Source organism: Epargyreus clarus, unplaced genomic scaffold (genome assembly GCF_041222505.1).
Source record: "Epargyreus clarus isolate Ecla_fem2 unplaced genomic scaffold, WU_Ecla_fem_2.2 ptg000012l, whole genome shotgun sequence".
Lineage (NCBI taxonomy): Eukaryota > Metazoa > Arthropoda > Insecta > Lepidoptera > Hesperiidae > Epargyreus > Epargyreus clarus.
The window spans coordinates 6,731,348-6,752,818 of NW_027332220.1; the positions used below are offsets into that span (position 1 = coordinate 6,731,348).

Genomic DNA, 21,471 nt, shown 5'->3' on the forward strand with positions numbered 1-21,471 from the left:
CTAAGAAAATATTAAAAATAAAATGATAAGCATAGAGTATAGATATTTATATCATTTGACAATAATGACGTGCAATTTCAAATGCGTGTTTACATTATAACGAATAAATAAAATCAAAATTAGAGATATGTATAATTACGGTGTGATTTAAGTTCATATATACATACATTTTATTTCTTCCTTGTTTTCTTTTTGTTTTATTTATATTTTTATTTTTGTCTGTAGATACATTGGATTACCTTATTCCACCGGTAAAAAGTAGACACAAAAACATAACAAGTGATTTTCTGAGGAAAATTAGTAAGGAATCTGATGATGATAATGATACACTGCGACTACGGACGAGGAGTTTAAGCAGCAAACTTGCTAAACGTGTCAGAGAAGCATCCTTAGGGTTGAGCGCTGATGTTCGGACATCCTCATCTTTAGTACTAAAGACAATTACGAATAAGGTACCCATATATTTAATTTGTTTAAAGCAGCAACACTCTTTTAATAACCAATTGGGCATGCAATTCTCCCCATACTTGGAGAAGGCATAGAATATTATCATCTAAATAAGCAACACGTATAAAATAGGAAATTTCACACAAATATACAATTTTAATTTTAACTCTTTGGTTTTAGCTCCTTCTTGAACAATTTTCTATATTAAATCAGTCACAGAAGAAAAATCCGTTTCGGACAAAAGTAAAAAATCAGAAGATCCCAAAAAATAATCCTGTAATAAAAATAACCGTGGTGCCAACATCAGCTGAAACTCAGACTTCGAAAGCGTTTCTGAAACGCAAACGAATTGCAAAACAGATACAGGAAACAATTTCAAATACAGACAATTGTAGGCAAGACAACAATATATGTATGATTCGGAATCATCAAGGTATTCACGATATAAGAGAAACTAGCAGCGCAAATTTATTTAAACCTACAAATACTAAAAATACTAAACATGAGAAATCTGTAAGTCATATTACGTACACAAAACGCATATTAAACTCTCTAAACATGGAGCGGAAAAGTAGAAAGGAAAATCTAAATTGGGTTAATAATGGGCAAGTCTCACCAAAGGGTGGTCGAAAAAATAACACTGTAGGACAAGGATGTACGTGTGACAGCACTGTGAATACAGTATTAAATGACATGAATTCTCGAAAAAATCGCGTAACTATTGTTGGTCGTCTTGGTATTGATAATAATGACCAATATATTTTAAACTGCGCAGCAACCGTTAATAATAAACCAAGTAAGTCGTAGCATATAATAAGGAAACTTAATCAAATTAAATAATTATTATAATAGGTACCTAATTTAATTTTCGTTTCAGTCGAAACTCAGTTTAGACGAAAAAGTGTAGCCGCTGCTCCCATTGAACAGTTTGAAAATAATAATGGAAATATGTAAGTGTATATATATGCATATATTTATGTGAAGGGTAGTACAGTTGTATCGGTATCGAAGACAATTAATCGATATTTAAAATACATTCCTATATTTTTTAGATGTTTATTTCTTGAACATAATTTTACTTATAAAAATAAAGTGTTTAAGACACTTAATTTTATCCAAATAGTAAACATATATATTATGATCTATTGTTGTAGCAAATTAACAAAAGCAACCCAAGCAAACTTCACTACGAGTTTAGAGAGAGATGCTGTAAATAACACAACAATCAGTAATAAAACCGTTCAATGCAACTGTAACAACGTTACGGACGCTGCAACTACATTTAGTCGATGTGAAATTGATGAATCAATAGAACGAAAAAATCCTTTAATCGTTATATCTGTTTATCCAACAAAAGATAAAATGGATGATGTAAAGTATTTAGATGACCTCATCCAAATTAAACGAATTGAATCGTCTAAAAATACTAAGCCTGATGCTCGAAATAATATCAGCAAAAAACCATCTAATAGACAGAAAATGGAAACTACAAACGTCAACACGAATACGATTAAGTCCCTCGGAAGTAGATCGCCCTCTCCTGCACGCAAGGTCATTAGCAAAGATAAAAGCGACAATAAATTAATAAACCAAAAAGGTCATAAAACAGCTAAAAAGGAAAGTCCTAACAGTAAAATGTCGCTCAATAAACTAATTCCCCAAAAGGACAAAGCAAATCGAAATTCAATTATTGTAAACGCTGCACACACATCTAAAGTAGATCCATTCAAAATTTGTCAAGAAAGGACTAATACTGATAAAAGAAAAATCAAGAAAGCTATAGTTGACAATTACACGAGAAAATTTCTTTCTCCTGTAACTGGAAAGGATTTAATTAAAAAACTGGGACATAAACCAAGGAATGATGCTTCTAAGGTGACGATTAACATCGACGGTGACACCGAAAGATATCGTGTGTTATTTCTTCAAGATAAATTAAATACTGATTTAAGTGTGCAAAGATTGGTCAAACCACAAACTAAAATGCCATCTGACTTGAAAAGTAAGGAGTACAATTACAATAGTGGAGATTCTGTGGATAATTTTCTCATGTTACCAAAAATTACAAAACCTAGGAAGCAAACAATGTGTAATAACAAAAAGCACGATAAGGTAAACAAAGTCTTAAATTACTTTCGTACTTGTTTATTTGAATAAATATGAGTTATTATCTCAAATGCATAATTATGTTTGCAGCAATTGAATAACTCCGAGGCTCTAGATAAAAAATCATCACGATTAAAAATACGAGACAGTCTGGAAATAAATCATTGGTATATAAATATTTTATAATTATTTATCCTAATATACATATGTATATTCAATACACATAAAACTGAAATATTTTCGTTTATGAAATTTTTTTTAAAGAATAAAAAATATTTTTACATGTTATTATGTAATCCTCGTAGGACAACCTATTTTTTACGCTGACTACGTAAGTATACATACAAATTGCATAGATATTTTTTTTACGTGGTCGTCAAAATGCGCCCCCCTGAACGTCGCAGCACTGGAAGGCACATCTCCGGTCAGTCTCTAGCTAAGACGCTGACAACTTATAATATATCCTATTTTTTGTTTTAAATACTCACCTATTTCATGTATGTAAAATAACGTGTGCTTTAGTAGTTCAAATGGTTTACTTTCAACTAATATTAACCATAAAATTATATCATCATATTGTTATAATCATAACTTAGGTAACGTTTGTTTAATTAAGATAATGGATAATACTCTTAATTACAGGCGAGAAGGAGGTAATTCCCCACGCAAACAAAGTATTCAACCGGCTAATAAAATTATACTTAAATCGAAAAAAGCGGATGGAGACGACAATGATATTTTTGGTGGGTAATATTACCAAAATTAAATTATATAAATATATATGATATATAATAAATAAACGACCCTAATTTAAGTAGATAATGGTTTTCGTAATGTGAACCTCCTCTGTTTTATATTGTACTAGTAAAACATTATCGTGGAGATAAATGCTGCGTTCCAAACCCTGCTGAACGAGACCAACAAATAAGAGAATTGCTTGGCATCGAACATCTTCGAGAGAAAATCACCCAGGTAAAAAGAAATGTACATTGTAACTTACTTACTAACAAAATTTTATTATGAGAATTACTTTGGAGTGCATTTTACTTTCTGCCCATTGAAGAACATTCTTTTATTTTACTTTTTTGTAAATTTGTTTTTTTTTAGGATATTTTCTCCGAATTCATCGACCAAGAACTACGGAGTGACTTTTACCCTAAGAATCGGTTATTTTTTTTATTACTTAAGTGTTATATAATTGCGATATTTCATAATACAATATTTGTGTCTCTTTAAGAAACAGATTAGTCCAACTTTCTATGATGGTAAAAATCACTTACCATGCTTGCAATTAACCCAAATAATTGGTTTAATAGATTCTGGTATTCTAATTACAAATCGATAACGTTATTATTTATTTATAAAACCCACAAAGTAGCTACAAAAATCAATTAATTATTAATGTTTCTAATTCAATATTTATCATAAAAAGTAAACGATACATCAGAAGATTATTTTTACCAATAGAAACAGATATATACATAAACCTATTAAGATTATACGTTAGTAGTTCAAGTTATCTACATCATTATATTTTTTTCTAGCGGAGAAAGTAGAACATCAGTATCACATCAATATAATTACCTAGTTAATGACGCTACAGATAAGAAAAAAATAGCTGAAAAACCAAAATTAGTAACGACATCCACTCAATATGATCAGAGCACTGTGTTTTCGTATCAGCAGATGGTACTTAATCGCAACATCCAGGTGTTCTTGCAAGTAGATCAATTCACAAATCAAAAACCCATTATGTTGTCCCGGAAACAATATGACAAAGTTAAGAAAACTATTCAGAAAAAACTCTCCAACAAAAGCAACCAAGAAAGACGTAAAGTTTATAACTCAAAAAAATGTAGCGTTATATCAATTGGAGAAGTCCGTAAGACGAGGAAACAACAAATCTCTAGCGAAAAGACCCATAAATTTGTACAAGCAAAACATGATTTGCACCATGAAAGTGTGGACAAGGGTGTTGAAAAAGAAAAAGAACCGTTAGTCGTATTATATTCTGTCGAAAAGGACATGAAAGGCGAAGATAATGTGAAGACTTTTGTAAAACCAAGTCCAAGACAGGTAGTATCCTCCACGGAGGTTCGCTACGGCAGTATGGCGCACATGAAACATGTCACGTTTTCATCCAGTAATTTGGGAAGTCGTGCGCCTGAATCCCTTTTATACAGCCCCAGAAAAAAAGATTGTCATTCCATTCATACTATTTTTAAAGGTATTAGATTAATCTTGCTTGTAATTTTAGAATACATCCCATTTTAGTAGTTAGTCTTAACCAATTCTTGTTTACCAAAGTTCTACATTTGACAATTTTTGTCTACATAAAATTGTAAAATTTGAACTTGACTGATGGGTGATGGACCTGATGGATAACTGAATTTATCATAATTCATATTATGACAAAATAATGAAAAAATATCATAGACATCGAGATTTACTCTACTTTGTCCGGTAAACCCTGATTGATTTAGCCATAAACAACCCTTAACATACGTCTTAAGTCTCCTTGTTTCGCACGTTACAACGTCCAATGATACTTATGGTAGCCATAAATTCAACAGTAATAAAACCTTGTAAATACTAATTTGTGAAAATATATGAACGTGCCTATTATAATGTAATATTAGCTTTACGCATCTATGACTGACATCAGGTAGGACTCAAATGTTATCTGACGTTGATTACAGATGTCGGTGAGCGGTATTAGCCACATACATAATGGACTGCTTCCTCGTTTACTACTTCTATATTATCTAACACCCTATTTGAAACATTCCAGGTCATAAAAAATCCCCTACGCCGAATCTAGGCACGTCCGCATTTTCGCTTTACTCTGATGCAGACAACCGTTCAGAAAACAAGTACACTGTATACCCGCATGATGAAAAGCCGAAGAAGCCATTTTTCAGAAGACTCATGTCATGTTTGGTCATGAGGACGGACAAAATATCGGAGGGAATTTTGCCATCCGCCCGCCGCTACGAACCCAGCGTGATGAGTTCATTTGACTCGTACCATATAAGCACATCTCTTGCCGTAAGAAATATTGATCATTCATAAGTATATAACACCTTTAAAATAAAAGTGACAGAATTAAGAATTATAATTTATGTAATAAAATAATGTAATCCTTGATAAAAAAATATGTCTTCTATCACTTGTATTTTAAAGTTGCATTATGGTTTTAGTATTAAACCAATAGATCATTTTGGTGTATTGGATTTCTCTGACAAATATGATAAACGCTAATATGTCTCAAAACAATAATATCACTATTACAAGGTACTAGGTAGAATTAGGTGTAGATATTCTGCAAATAAATAAATTAAGTCCTAAATTATCGGGGGTCATTTTTCAGGCTATAGATATAACATCTTCTCTGTACGATACTTCGGCATCCTTCTATAGCAACCACACCATATACCCAGTTGCAAGAATGAAGAGAGGGTTCTTTAGTTCTGTGAGAGGATTTCTCACGAATTTCAAAGGTCGATAAGAAAAATATCTTTTGTAAAGTGTATGTTTTGTGTATTTACTTAATATGTTTTTATTAAAATTATTGTTTTGATTTAGTTTTTTTTATTTTAAAATAGAATTTTAGTAATATAGTGGTCATTTCTGCTATCATTATAACTTCTTTTATTCGTTTTTTAAGGTTGCATCAAATTATAATTTTTCTTATAAAATCTTATATTTATGTTCGTATGCTCTCAACATGGCAACACAAACAAATTAGTCGCTTAAACCATCTATCAACTGCGTTCGATCCCGCCGCGATTGTCATAAAATTCATAAAAACGATTAGTCCTTAAAAATATGATTTTAAGCGGTAATTATTTCAAAGATCCAAATCACACTTAAATCTATAAATATTGTGTAAAATATAATAAATACAAATAGAGAGTAACGGCTGCATATAAAGATTGTTTTTGATTTCATTAAAAAACTTAATATAACCTCAATTTTTTGACAACTGTCATTTGTCATATGATTGAAAATGTTATGTTTAGTTTTGTGCATTTAATCTATTTTATTAAATAAAATGGCATTTTTCAGACGTTGTGTCCCTATTTTTTCAAAAATTGTTACTAATGTGTCCCTTACTTCACAAAGTATGTATTTCCTTGGATACTTTACTATCCTTAATCAGTACTTAAACTACATTATGAAATGTTTTTTCAGGTCAAAAGATTCACCGATGGGTAGCGCCTACATTAAAGGAATTCAAAAGACGAGAAGACAAACTCGGCGGGAAGAAAACAAACCCAAGGAATACATTTTTAGAATGGAATTTGGAAGCAGAGCTATACGCGTTTGGGATGCGTCTTCACGAAGAGTTTGATTCGGATTTGCTTTTACAAGCATTTACAGATCGATCGTATGTCATCAAAGAGGAGATGAAGCAAAAGGAAATGGAGTTCGATATCAAAATGAAAGATAACAGAGATCTTGCTGTGGAAGGTAGGTCTTTGTTAGTAAAATTTAAAGGAAGTTTTATTTTATTATATAAATGTTACACACAATTAAGCATGCAATCTACATGATTGTAAGTGGCTTCTGACGTTCATGGACATCTGTAGTCAATCCCAAATAAGATCGGATTCCTACCCTCAGTTATGTCAGCCGGCCGCCTTTTGGCCTCAAATGTTTTACTATCCTTGAGAACTATGTTGTGCTTTAGAAAATGACTCTTAGTTTTCTTACCACATCCTGCTACGGAGCGCTTAACTAAAATATACATAATATATATCTACTTTTATATAATTGTGTTTTTTTTTATTTATGTGTGCATGTGGCTACAACCTCTGCGAATAAATGATTTTATTATTTTTATTGTAAAATAGGTGTGAAATCACTCTTATATAAGATTTGTCCAATCATTTTATTATTTACATCATTTTCGGGCAAAATTAGTAAAACATGTAAAACAAACTTTTTTAAACAGGAGAGAAGTTTATGGAAGAATACATACAAAGGTACTTGGAAGCAGTGCTACCAAAGTTCCCACTTGAGGGCATCCGGGGTGTACGAAATCATCTTATGAGTGAAGAAATCTTGAGTCATGTTAGCTTACATCTTGGAACTAAGGATATTATTCTAGCTTCGGTAAGTTCTGGTTTTAACTTATACAAAAAAAAAATACCAAATGTGAGAACTTGCACAAGGTGAGTTCTATACAACCAAAATTCAATATATTTTTTATGTTTTTTAATAGATAACATAACAGGCATAGAAGTAAAGAAATTGTTAAAATTTTTTTTTTTTTTTTTTTTTTTAAACCAGGTGATATTGCAATCTGTCCCTATGGACATTCAGCAATCTTTAGAGCGGGTGGTATTGTGCGAGGCACAGGTCCTGTGACATGCCCTCTTAAATCTCATTTGAGTAGGTCCTGGACTACTCTTTTTTTAAGTCTTCTGGTGCTTGGAAATATGTCATCCATAAGATGGGATGCTAATGTTTTTGGATGGTTTATTATCTTAAGTTTATATGTTGATGTTTTGTCCCTTATTTCTTCCTTAATGGTTCTAATGCCCAGTTCTCGGTGGAGTCTTGCGTTTGTTATGTACCAAGGTGCGTTTACTATCATTCTTAATAGTTTAGATTGAAATCTTTGAAGTATTTCCAAGTTGGAGTTGGCTGCTGTTCCCCACAGCTGAATTCCATAGGTCCATATTGGTTTGATTATGGTTTTGTAAAGGAGCAACTTGTTCTCCATTGAGAGTTGACTATTTTTATTGATCAGCCAATACATTTTTCTGACCTGCTGTCCTAATGCTAGGCGCTTTGTATAGATGTGTTTTCTCCAGGTTAAACGTCTATCGAGATACATGCCAAGATATTTAGCTTCATTAGATTGTGGAATTTGGACACCATTTATAGTTACAGGTGGACAGGTCTCTCTGCGAGTCGTAAATGTAACCTGTACAGATTTGGATTCATTTGCCTTAATGCGCCAGTCCTTGAGCCAACCTGCTATTTTATTTAGGCTGACTTGCAGTTTATTGGATGCGTGATGCGGAGAGACATCTGAGGCCATGATGGCTGTATCGTCAGCAAATGTTCCCATGACAACATTATTAGAAATTGGTAAATCTGCAGTGTACAGGAGGTATAGTGTGGGACCCATTACACTACCCTGTGGCACTCCTGCCTGAATATCTCTAAGTTCAGTAATTGCTTCTCCCTGGCATACAAAGAAATGTCTGTCAGTGAGATACGATCTAATGAAGCCATAAAAGTTGTTTGGCAGAGTCTTTTTGATTTTATACAAAAGTCCTTCATGCCAAACTCTGTCAAACGCTTGTGATATGTCCAAGAAAGCAGATGTGCAGTAACCTTTGTTTTCAAAGGTCAAAGAGATGTTTTCGATAAGTCTGTGGATTTGTTCAATTGTACCGTGACTTTGTCTGAAGCCGAACTGATGGTCTGGTATCAGGTGTGATTCTTGGATGATTGGATTTAGCCTGCTTAAAAACAGGGATTCCATCAATTTGGAAAGGGTAGGAAGTAGACTGATGGGGCGATAGGACTTAGGATCTTCAGGACTTTTACCCGGTTTCGGGATCATAATAATCTTCGCAACTTTCCACTGCAACGGTATGAATTGTTTTCGTAGGATGGCATTGTATAATTTTGTAAGATATGTTAATCCTACATCTGGTAGTTCTCTTAGGATAGTTGGTGTTATCAAATCATATCCTGGTGCTTTCTTTATGGCCATTTTTTTAATGGCAGATCTAATCTCTTGTTTATTATAATTTTGAATTGGTTTTTCTAATTGATGTGTTTGATTTAAAAATTTTGAGACCATGTCAATTACTGTTGAACCATTGTCAGGATTTGGTGTAAAGACTCCATGGAGATGTTCCAGGAACACTTGTGCTTTGTCCTCATCCGTCGTAGCCCAGGTATTATTTGGTCTAAGAAGTGGTGAATGGTGGATGATCGGGTGTTTAAGATTTTTTGTTGCTTTCCATAGCGAATAGTCTGATGAAGGTTTGGCATCTAATTGCTGAAGATATGTGGTAAAACTTTCGTTGCGACTATCACTTAATAGACGCTTTAATTGTGCCGTGAGTTTGTTGTAGGTTGCTTTATCCCGCGGGTATCTTGTAATGTGCCAGCGTTTACGAGCTTTACGCTTCTCGGCTAATAGTTGTCGGCAAGAACGTGAGCATTGTGGTGTATTACGTGTTGTTGGATGAGGAGGAGTGGCTTCCCATGCTGCTTCCTGGATAACATCATTGAAGTGCTCTACTGCGTTTGTAATGTGCTCATCTGATTGCAGAGGAATATTGACATTAATTGAGTTAGCCACTAGTTCACGGAAATAGTCCCAATTTGTCCTACTAGAATGAAGTCTGCAAGGTGGTTGTGTTTGTGAAATTTTTCTGCTTAGTATGATTTCAACTGGTGAGTGGTCAGAAGACAGATCGGCGCTAGATGTACATCTAAAGTTGGTTTTGTTAAAGCCTTTAGTGACGCAGAAGTCAATAAGATCGGGTTTCTTTTTTGTGTCTGTTGGCCAATACGTTGGTTCACCAGTTGAAACGACTCCAAGTTTTAATTTGTTAATAGTGGATAATAATTGACGACCTTTTGGCGTAATTAGTCGAGACCCCCAGAATGTGTGCTTTGCATTGAAATCCCCACCAGCCATGAATCTTTGTCCCAATTTGTTAAAGTAATCTTCGTAATCTACTTGTTTCATGGCGTGTTTCGGGGGGCTATAGACTGCAGACACTGTAATTGGCCCACACCAGTCTTCTATTACAATGTTTGTAGCCTGTAACTTATCTGTACAGAAGTTGTTGATGACATGATGCCTTATATTATTTTTAATTATTACTGCGCTTCCACCATGTGCTTTACCATCTGGGTGTGTGGTATGATAAAATTTATAACCTTGCAAATTAAAGTAGTTCTTATTTGTAAAATGAGTTTCCGAGATCAACATTATATCAATGTGATTTAATTGTAAGTAATTTTTTACCTCTAAGGTATGTTGTGACAGCCCATTAGCATTCCAGAGTACCAGTTTCATGGAGTCCAGATTGGTGCCAGTTTAGACGTTAGGTTTAGGATTAAATTTGTCATAGTCGTTAATTGCTGCATCATCTGTTTTATAATAATTACTAGTTCTCTTAAGTCATTATTGTTATCATTGTTGTTAATGTTTATGGGATTATTTATAGGGTCAGTCCTTGTTGGTGTATCGTTTTGCTCTTTGTTAGTGTGTGTATTATTTGATGTATCGATTTTGTGATTTGTTTGATTTGTTTTTTTGGAAAATTGTGATTGTCTCTTTTCTTTGTCAATGGACTTCGGAAATTTAATCTTTTGTAGTTCTCTATATACTCTGCATCCTTTATAATTAGCTGGGTGGTTGCCTTCACACAGAACGCACTTGACACTATTTGATTTTGTTTTTCGTGGGCAGTCAGCTGATGAATGGTCACCTGCACACTTGATGCATTTTGGGTTTCTCCTGCAGTATGTTTTTGTATGTCCATATTGCTGGCAGTTTCCACATTGGGGAATTTCACGCTTTGGTCTTGGTGGTTCGAATATTATTTTGCAGTGTAGCAGATATTTAATGTCATATATGGTCATGTTATTTTCCTTCTGTTTTAATTCCACTATGAACATTGGTAGAGGTTTTTTAGTTTGTCTTTGTTTGATATTCCAGACGTTTGTGCATTCGTGGTTAAGGTTTTCTAGGGCTTCTTTTATCTCATCTATGTTGGTAGAGGGATGTATATTTTTTAACACAACTTTAAAACTCCTGTCTTGTTTCGGTTTGTATGTATAAAATTCGGTATTTTTGCTTTCTAGCTCTTTTACTATGGTGGTGTAGGTATCAGACGTTTTTGGTTGGATTTTTACTTGATCATCACGGAGCACTTTTAGTTCATAGTTGTTGATTGCACATCTTTCTAATAGGTCCGTTAATGGTTGAATGTTATTCACCTTATCGACGTAAATAGGGGGAGGTTTGTGAGATTTGTCCATAGGTTGAGTAGTGACTGAGTCATTTGGTTCTGTGGTCTGTTCGCTGTCAAGGACTTCAAACCTGTTAGAAATTGGTGTCGGAGAGGGTCGAGATAACCAATATTGGTTGTGTCTACTTTGTTTTTGAGGGCCAAGTGATTCAGGGCTAGATCTCTGTCGTTTATTTGAAATTTGTACCCAGTCTTTGTCCATTTCTGTGTGTTTTGAGGAGTCACTGAGTGATGAGGATCTTGTCCTGTGAAACATACTTGAGTGGAAAACTTGTTGAGTGAGTGATTTCTTTTTCTCCTTCAGCAGTTCATCATGGGACGGCAAAATTTTGCCCCCCCCAGAATCCGTGGGGCAGCCTGAGCAGAGCTCAGGGGGGGATTCTCCAGCACGGCTGGTACCCCCCTGGGGTAGATTCTGTTTTAATTTTGCTTCCATATTAGTTAATTTGTGCATGTATCGGATGCACTGCCTAACCTTTGATGAGCCAACATCTTCGCACAAGGTAGTACGTTGGTTTGATTTCAGAGTTGCCTTCTCTTAGACTGGTTGCCATCCAAGGCTAACGAGGCCAAGTCTCCCCGGGTCCGAGCTTATATTATAGTGGCGGCTCCTGCTCGCCACTGTCATCCCCCAATCATTGGGTTTAGCGCCTTTTTATAGAGGATGCTCCGCCATGAGTATCCCCAGCACCCCTCCTGGAGGACCGCCCTTTGTCCGCGACTGCTCAAGGCAGCTAGTCTACATATCTGTAGACCGTTTCGCTATCCGCAACCTGCGACGCGTGTGGTGGCATAGGGCTTAAAATTTAAACTATGTATGATGTTTATAGAAACCAGGAAAAATGCTAAAAAATTGCATTTTTTTGTACAGTGACTTCCACTTATTTTGAAGATATTTATTTTAGTTTTGTAGTACTTGTTGTTGACTCACCACTGTTATACATACTCTGTAAAAAATTCAAGTGTCTAACTATTACGGTTTAGGAGATGAGCCCTGTGACAGACGGACAGTTTTGGATATAGAACCTTAAAAATAAACAATAGGTAATAACGATATCCCTTATATTTCAGGAATACCCCGTGGATAACTATATTTTAGCAAACACATTCAAAGCAGTAGTAGGATGCCTGATACAATCATCGGGGGAAGAGAGGGCGGCTCATTTCATCAGGGACTTCCTTATAACACAGTTGCAAGGTGAGATATTTTAGATATAGTCAGAAGGTAGCTAATACTTTGTTATATAATTTATAATAATTGATGTTTTACCAAGTACTTGTTGCATATTCATAAAATTGTTGATTAACCTTCAATTCAATAATTTAATTAGTAGGATGTAACTATTTTCATATGTAAGTATAGCATTGTAGTTGCTTACTTAGCTGATAACATAATGGTGGACGTACAAGTAATATTTAAATTGCTTTACACTATGTGAAAACTGAGCTTTTAAATAGCTGAATGGTTGTGAAGGTAGATTCATTAATAAGGGTTCGGAGGTTCAAATCCCAGTTACCTCTGATTTTTCAAAGTTATGTGCATATTAGAAGTTCATTATCACTTGCTTAAACGGTAAAGGAAAAAATTGTGAGGAAAGCTGCCATCATGAAAAATTAAAAAAAAAATTTTTTCAAAGGTATGTCTACCAATTTCACTTGGCCAGCGCGGTGCACTATGGCCTATTCCTTCTCATTCTGAGAGGAGACCTATGCCCAGCAGTGGGACAGTAATGAGTTATGATGTTCATTAATAATATTACATCAGTGCACTATTGGTAATGTTGGGACAAAACTGATATTGTCTTAAATTCTCATAGTTTTTTTTATACTTCCAGGAAAAGACGTAAATGAATACTGGAATATTGAAGACCCATGGACAATGCTGACAGGACTGTTGTCTAAGGACAACACTGTAATAGAGCCCCGGTTGATAGGCGAAGTTGGGAAGAACACAATACTGGCTTGCTACAGGGTTGGCCTGTACATAGACAAGAAAATGTTGTCATCAGGTTACTATTTTTATTAGTAATATATTACCTAATCTTTAACCGTGCAGAAAATATTAATTTTGTTTTTTACTATGCCTCCTGCTTTACTGAATTTGAAAAGATGTGCAGTGCAGTGCAGGAATAGCATACATAATCGTCACACTGAAGTATTTTAATTTTATATACCTACCAAGAAACATAATTTTAGATCTTAGCAGAAAAAATAACAACAACAATTAATGCTAAACAGACGACTTTGAGCTCCCCAATTGGTACTCAGAACACGTGCCGGAAACCCTTTTTTTTATCCCATAACTAGACATATAGATTGGTACATATAACTAGAGGTCTGGAGTAACTCCACAATCCTGTTATAGTTTGCATAAAACTGCTAGTCCACTCTGAATATAGAAATGTATCGCGTCGCCATAGCAAATTGTATGATTAAACCTGCTCACAACAGCTTCAGAACGGACTATATAGATTAATATAAAAACACATTTGAGGCCAACTCACTTTTATATATTAAGCCTCAAAGGAAATAAGCACTTTCTGTACCCAGAACACCTTATTCAATCAATCCAACCCATAATTTAATCACTTTGTTACAGGTTTTGGTGAATCAGTAGCAACTGCTAAGGAAATGGCTGCAAGGGAAGCTCTTAAAAAGATTTTCGGTACTGAAGATCACATGGCTCCTATTAATTTTAAATTACAAGGAATACCAAAGGCTACTTCAGATGCCAGATATCAAATTTCAGCAAGCTGAACATTTATGTAGTAAAATAAGAACCATATTAGTTTGTAATTAACTTTATTAAATAATGATTGAGACATATCTTTTACTTAATTCATATATAATAACAAGACACAATAATAGAACTTATTAAAAATAAAATAATTAATGAAATATACATAATTTTTACAATATTATAAACAAACTGGAAGTATTTTGAATATATAAACTTAACAATAAATAAATCAAAGTAATTTACTTAAAATTTACGTAAAACAAAACAGAGAGGCAAGAAAAGGAAAGTTTATTGTCAATTTACCTGTATAAGAAACTTGTAAAAGTTAACATAGTTTCTTTTAAGTTATAAAGTTTGTTATTTCTTCTCTTTTATTTCTAAAAAAAGGAGAAAAATCTTTAACCTCACAGGCAGTTCCAATATAAAAACTGTTTGTATTGTGTCCTAATATAAACATCGTGTCCTAATATAATTTAATGTTACAAGTAGTAGGAAAAGGTAGGTAAGGCACTTAAATAATCACAGATGGAATACCCACTAATAAATTCATAATTACGATCCTATTTTATCTAACAATAGATCACCATTAGCGTTTTTAATTCGCACTCTACCCGAAGCATATCGTGTCTCTGAGGTACCGTCGTTATAAACTATCTTTACTGTCCCATCTGGAAATTCACGATACTGAAACAAAATAAATCCATTACTCGATCTATTAAATTAAAAATAAAATTATCATAAATATCATATTTTCGATTACAACATAAGTTGAGATCTAACTAATATTCGGTTATATTTTATTTTAGGTATCGATTTTTCGATTTAATGAAATTCAAAATTCGGAATAACTAAAAAGAGTGAGTCATTTATAGTAATTGGACTTTTGAAATCACTTTAAATGAAAAAGAACGGCAGTCCTAACTATAGTCAATTAAATTACTTGCTACTTTTGAGGACTGAGCTGAAATTATTCGCGTAATCAGTGTAATCACTATAAGATAAGATCTATAAGGTAAGGTATGGCTATGACAGTGAAGTCACGAAAAGTTATATTTTTAAGTGCTTATAGGTATCAAGTATATTACCTTGCGGTCCTTAGCATGCACCTCGACCTGTCCGTTACTGAAGGCGATGCGTTGTTCACCGTCCGCGGAGACGGTGAGCACGGCACCGTCGGGGAACCGCCACTCCTCGCGAACGTGCTCGTTCTTCGGGTCGTAGTAACGCACGCTGCCGTTCGGGAGACGAATCTCTGATGAACCGTCCTTGTAACGTTTTTCTACTTGCCCACTACATATAAAAAATAATGATATAATACAAAAAAAGGTAATTGCAGGATATAAATCATCAATGTAATTGTGTGCTATTATTAAACTAATGTATTCTTAAGATAAATTAGGATCTTAAGCGTTATTTTTCCAATTTGTTTCTAATGTTTGTAGAATCTTATGTAGTTTGGCTCCGGAGAAACGGGCGCCATAAATTTTTCTGATAAAACAACAGTGTCGAATCTTGAAAGATGTATGATAAGTGAAATATTTTACTTATCAAATTAATAAGCCAAACACTTACACATTGCTTCTAATAGTCCTTAGGGGTAGCAACATATAATTATGTGATTGAATTCAGGCCACAATTAAACCCTATTTCATTACTGATGTCTATAGGCGTCAATGACTTTACCATCTGTTATATTACATGCTTGTTCAGTTACAAAAAGATAGGCAACTTACTCAGAGAACTCCAATACTTCTAACCCATCTGGATGTGTTGTATGATAAGTCTTTGTTTCAGCATAATAATACTTAATCCTGCCCTCATCATAGAAATTCTCCTTAACATCGCCATTGTAATAAATAAACTTGGTGTATTTTCCATCAGCCGATATGTGTTTAACATTGCCATTCGGGAATCGTAGCTCTCTCGAACCATCGAGTTTCCTAATTTCAGTTGGATTCAACTTTGTTTTTGATATACTACTTCTACTTGAAGATGGCTCTGGACTCGGTATCATCCTTTTATCACAATACAATTCTTTGTTTAGCCCTGTCACTGACCTCTGACTAGTAGAAGACCGATTACTAAGAATCGAAATAGGGGATTTAACTCTATCATTTCCATATGGGTTGTCATTATTATTTACAACATTTTCTTCAGCATCTTTGCCTAAATTTAACGGTGACTTAGAACTATGATGGGATCTGTGACTCAGGATGGAAACAGGAGATTTAGAGGTATTGACGCTTGATTCGCTGGAGTTTGCTTGATAAGGAGATAATGAAATTTTACTTAATGATTTTGAAGATGTGACAGAATTAGATTTTTGAATGAAAAATCCATCATAATGTCTGGGACTGATTTTGGAAGTTTCCTGGTTACCAGTTGTTCTATTTACTGTAGGAACTGACTGAAATCTTTCATTATAAATCTTTTCTAGATTATTTTCATCTTCACTAACATTTTCGTTACTTAAATCAGAACCATTTAGACTTTCATTGTCGTCTTCCTTCTGTAAATTCATATCTTCACTATCAGAATCGACCGTTGCTTCCACATGCTTGAATTTATTGTTATCTTTATCACTAACAGAATCTTTTTGACTGAAATACTTAGCATATCGAGAAGTCACATTTAAGTTGGGTACACTTTTTGCTCTTCGCCTGGTATTAGATAAAGGCTGGATTTTCTTACTTCTACTCTGTCTTTCAATTTCAAAAGCTTTATATTTTACATTACTATCTAAATCAGCTTCTGAATGTACTTCCTTAGAGGATATATGGGCTAGCTTTTTATTTATTTGCTCCAGATATTTTAGATTCGTTAATCTTCGCGTTATATCATTACTATGTTGAATCCTTCTGTTCTCTTTTTTTAGCTTTTCAACTTCCTCCTGTAACGATTTTTTCTCTTTCTCCATCATTTTGAGTTGATTACGAAGTCTTGCAGTTATTGTGGTTGATTTTGCATCTTTGTCTCTTATTTCCTCTTTAAGATCTGATATTTCTTTCTTCAAACTAATAACTTCATCTTTGTCTTTTTTACTAAGTCTTCCTCTCATTTCTCTGACATATCTATCATACACCTGTTTTTGTTTGTTGAGCTTCTCTTTTTCTTCAGCTAAATAATACTCCGATAAGATTTTTTCTTCATTGTATTTTTGTTCAAAAGATGTTTTCTCTTCATAAAATTTCTGTCTCTCTACATCAAGTTCTTCACGCATTTTAGTTAAATTTCCATTCTCTTTTCTGAAAGTTTCTATTTCGTCTTCTAGTTCCCTGAGCCTATCCTTTAAAAGCTCACTTGTAGCAATTAATTTAGCGTTCATTTCTGCCATTTCAGCAGTGTTAACATCACTACATTTGACATTGTCATCTGGACATTTTTCATTTTGTTTTAATTTCTTTTCCTCCATTACTTCAACTGACTTATTTTTAACATTTTGTCCTCCTCCTCTTTTATTATGTAGCCTTTGACTTTCATTTACATGTGATGTCTCATTTCCTTTACATGAACAACAAGTTGAAACAGAAACGCAGGATTCACTGCATTCTGTATAATCACTGCAAGTTTCAGCATCACTGCAAGAATTGTCATTCCTCTTTCTATTAGGACCTTCAGGATGTAAATGTAATAAATCAGGATTATCATATAGACACCTCTGAAATACCAAAGGTGTGCTTTCTCCAGAACATTCCAAATTGTTCTTTTTCAGAAAACGGTTGAAGAATGAATTGTCTAAGCTGAAACTTTGATGTGTTACTTTATTTTCCAGCAATTCAAACATGTTCTGCTCAGCTGCTTCTCGATCCTGTCGCAGTTTAGAAAGTGTTTCATTACAACTAGTGTCAGAAACAGAGCTCTTTGCTGGAGATATAAAATTCTTGTAATATTCTGTCTGTTTGAGTTGTCTAAGAAAATTATCTTGTTCTTTTGTTAGAACAGAGGCCCATGTTTGACCCCTTGTAGCTTTCAAAGGATGTGTTGCTTTTGAAGTACTTTGGGCATTAAAAGTTGGTTTATTAATTGAACCCTTACTGTTACTTAATACTTTATTATTATTTACTTCCGATGAATTGGAGCTAGTTGTTTGATTACAACTATGCTTACTCTGTTCTTGTATTGGTTCGTCTACTTCTTGTGGTTGGGTATTTATATTTTTAGGTTCCTTCTCCCGAGGTGGTGACATTTCTTTAGGTTTAGTTACAACAATTTGTACATCCACTTGTTTATTAATTTTATTTGTATTTACAACAGGATTTTTAACATCCTTTTTTGTTGTTTGTTCTTTTACTGTCTTACAGGATTTTCTCCATGGTAAAGCTTTTGTGTTTTGAATAACTAAATCATTTTTCCGAATACCAAAGCGCATCATGCCTTCACCTCGTTTCAAAAATGGCTTCTTCGTTTTGGAAAGGTTCTGTTGGATTTTAGGAACTTGACTCTTAGTACTTTTATCAGTTTTCAGTTTTTCTATAATGAGCTCTTCAAAGTCTTTTCTGGGTGACAATATCGGCATTTCATCTAAAGATATTTGTTTTTTGACAACAGACAATTTATTTTGTCCATTAGGTACAGAATTATCCGATTTATCTGTCACGGGACCGCTTCTGGTTTGAGTTGAAACAACACTTCTGGACGAGACCGGAGAATTGGTAATAAACTCTGATTCCTGAGACAGGTTCAATACAGACACACCTTCAATGTAGTCTTGAACATGTTTTCGTGTCGAAATATCTCCGTCAAGACATGAATTTTGATCAGTAGCTTGCGAGGACTGGAGCAAGCTACGAAATGTGTTGTAACTGGTGCTATTACTGAAATGGCTCACGATTTCTGTAACACTCGAACTTTCGGGCGAGTCCTGATATTGTAGACGGTGTTTCTGTAGCTTCCCGCGCTGCATTATTTGTAGCTGTCGTAACATTTGTAAGCGTTCGAATATCTTCGACGGAGATAAAGAAACATCACTCTCAGAATACGATTGATCCATTGTCGGTAATTCCACTATTCACATCAACATATTTATATAAATAAAGTAAAATAAAACTATAAAAAACTGCAAAGTAGTAACGAAGTTTACTTGAATGTTTTGAAATTTGAATTTGACACATTGATTGACATAATGCGACGACGGACTTGACACTAGGGATGGATCTAAAATCATTTGATCAGAGATTCGATTTCTTTCACCAAAACATTTTTATCGATATTGTTAGAAAAGAATCGCAGTTTCCTATTATTTTGACACTAGTAAACCTAATAATATTTTGTTTATTAGGTCGAGACTTGAGCGATAAATCTCCGTATAGATAATATTATCTATGTATGTGTGTATTGTATAATTTGTTAATAATCATTGTTACATAGGACAATAATAAGTTAAAAAAAAACACTTATTAAGGCAATGCTACACAAGTAATAATCTTTCAATATTAGATTACATCATAATGTTTTCTTAAACCGATTCGAGAATATGACTACCTATTCGAGAATACTTGACTTTATTTGGTCTGTGTCACCAGACATTTTGCCCATCACCACGGAATTCATGTAAATTATGTTGCCAGCTTCTTATACATTATTATATTCCCAACTTCAAGACAAAAACCGAAACAGTTTATCATATTTTTTAGGTAGTTTAAAAATTTCCACCAACGTTCGTTAAATATATTATTATGAATGAAATACATCATCAAATACATGATATTAACGAGAGGGTCTACGAAATCGTCTTCCTATTACCAAACTTACAATGGGACTTAATGTAATTATTAATTAAACTTTCAAACTATCGAATCATTATATAATAAAAAATATCTGCTGCTTACTAGCTGTTAATAAAATAAACTTAGTACCATTTTAATAGGTACTGATAATACACATACACCACACCTACACCTATTTCTACCTAATAACAGCAGTGTTAGGCGCTGCTGTGTTCCGGTTTGAAGGGTGTGAAGGGAGACAGATTTTTCCGAGGCGTTCCAGCTTAGTCCTCATGGGTAGCGGCGCATCTGTGGCCGACCTCAGGTAGGAATATCTAATCCTATCTGGGGTTGATTACAGATGTCCATGGGCGGCAGTAGCCACTTACCTTCAGGTGGACTTCATTCTCGTCTGCTACTCCTATATTATAAAAAAAATAGTGTCCATTTTTTCACAATCTAAGGATTTTAAATAGGTATTATAAAACATACTGTATAGTGGGAATATTTAATGAAATACTGGCAACCCCAAATACTCCGCATTTATAAATGTCAAAATTTTTGTCCAGCCTTGTTCAAAAAACATCTTTTCCTCTGCAGGTTACAAGCACAAAAGTTATAATGTCTAAGAGAAGTTTTCATAAAGCCCCTAAATTTAAACCAGAGGTGAAAATAGTTAATAAACCCAGGCAGTTAGTATCTGTGGCGAGTAGGAAGGAGAAAGTTGAGGTTTTACCTGAACCTATAAAATCTATATCTGATAAAAAACATTATAAGTAAGTATTCATTATGATTTTCAAGTTGATTTGTGATTAAAAATTAAAAACAAAATATTTAAAGTCAATACCGATAATCTTATTTATAGTTTTTATTCAAATTATAAATTGGCCATTTAAAACTGCATTAAAGCATTGGTGATAGTTTGACTCTTAATTAAAAAATAAAATAAAAGTATTTGCTGAGATAAGAAAGCTTGAAGCTAATAAGTGAATAAACAACATATTTGTTTCTTTTTATTTTATAAGTAAATAATTGTCAGTAAAAAGTGTAATCATTTAAAAAGCCTGTAATACTCAAACACAACCTAATTTTAAATTTCAATATGTACCATATACCAGTGGTTGGCAAACCGCAGTTTGTGAGCGGCAAGTGGTTGTTTGAATCCTTGCCTGCAGCTCTTACATGAATTAATCAATCATGGATTAAATAATAAAAATTGAAAGCTTATACGAAACAAGTAAACTTTTGGAATAGCAAAGTAGCAACATTTTATAGGATGCAACATAATCTCCAATGAATTGCTGAATACTAAAATTTATTTTAACCTTTTGTACTTAAAAAATACTTTTTGGTAGACAACTCTTTTAATAATTATTATTTCCACAAAAACTAAAGCCATTTTTAAGTTCGAAAAACACACTTAATTATTCTTTAAAAATCAATTACCCTATATTCG

At 33.8% G+C, this 21,471-nt stretch overlaps 3 protein-coding genes across 4 annotated transcripts in view; 2 read left to right on the forward strand and 1 right to left on the reverse strand.

Annotated features, from left to right (window-relative positions):
• The first annotated feature begins 53 nt into the window (after window positions 1-53).
• mRpL44 (mitochondrial ribosomal protein L44) lies at window positions 54-14,392 on the forward strand. Of its 2 annotated transcripts, XM_073078289.1 has the most exons (17): window positions 54-140; window positions 226-452; window positions 628-1,243; window positions 1,325-1,397; window positions 1,602-2,559; window positions 2,644-2,720; window positions 3,196-3,296; window positions 3,419-3,525; window positions 3,661-3,719; window positions 4,098-4,780; window positions 5,345-5,601; window positions 6,033-6,042; window positions 6,739-7,026; window positions 7,511-7,671; window positions 12,642-12,768; window positions 13,406-13,579; window positions 14,170-14,392. In XM_073078289.1, the coding sequence occupies exons 1-17, from the start codon at window positions 128-130 to the stop codon at window positions 14,325-14,327; spliced, it is 4,089 nt and encodes a 1,362-aa protein (XP_072934390.1). In that variant the 5' UTR covers window positions 54-127; the 3' UTR covers window positions 14,328-14,392. The 2 variants fall into 2 exon arrangements, with proteins under 2 accessions (XP_072934390.1, XP_072934389.1); XM_073078288.1 differs by lacking the exons at window positions 6,739-7,026; window positions 7,511-7,671; window positions 12,642-12,768; window positions 13,406-13,579; window positions 14,170-14,392 and having other exon boundaries at window positions 5,924-6,133.
• A 391-nt stretch (window positions 14,393-14,783) lies between these two features.
• Sas-4 (spindle assembly abnormal 4) lies at window positions 14,784-19,403 on the reverse strand. Its single transcript, XM_073078290.1, has 3 exons — window positions 16,044-19,403; window positions 15,396-15,600; window positions 14,784-14,994 (listed from the first exon to the last, which is right to left on the reverse strand). The coding sequence occupies exons 1-3, from the start codon at window positions 19,298-19,300 to the stop codon at window positions 14,863-14,865; spliced, it is 3,594 nt and encodes a 1,197-aa protein (XP_072934391.1). The 5' UTR covers window positions 19,301-19,403; the 3' UTR covers window positions 14,784-14,862.
• A 1,126-nt stretch (window positions 19,404-20,529) lies between these two features.
• The window catches only part of LOC140746232 (nardilysin), a 39,354-nt gene continuing 38,412 nt past the window's right edge, over window positions 20,530-21,471 (forward strand). The window contains exon 1 of the mRNA XM_073078291.1: window positions 20,530-20,791. Within this exon, the coding sequence (XP_072934392.1) occupies window positions 20,565-20,791 (227 nt within the window). The 5' untranslated portion in view covers window positions 20,530-20,564. The remainder of the gene's footprint in view (window positions 20,792-21,471) is intronic.

Excerpts from the sequence above, each read along its gene's own strand:
- mRpL44 (XM_073078289.1), top strand. Across the intron at positions 4,781-5,344 it reads CATTCATACTATTTTTAAAG|GTCATAAAAAATCCCCTACG; the intron begins GTATTAGATTAA and ends GAAACATTCCAG. Across the intron at positions 7,027-7,510 it reads CAGAGATCTTGCTGTGGAAG|GAGAGAAGTTTATGGAAGAA; the intron begins GTAGGTCTTTGT and ends TTTTTTAAACAG.
- Sas-4 (XM_073078290.1), bottom strand. The coding sequence starts at position 19,300 with ATGGATCAATCGTATTCTGAGAGTGATGTTTCTTTATCTCCGTCGAAG. Across the intron at positions 15,601-16,043 it reads GAAGTATTGGAGTTCTCTGA|TGGGCAAGTAGAAAAACGTT; the intron begins GTAAGTTGCCTA and ends TTTTATATGTAG. Across the intron at positions 14,995-15,395 it reads TGCATGCTAAGGACCGCAAG|TATCGTGAATTTCCAGATGG; the intron begins GTAATATACTTG and ends ATTTTGTTTCAG.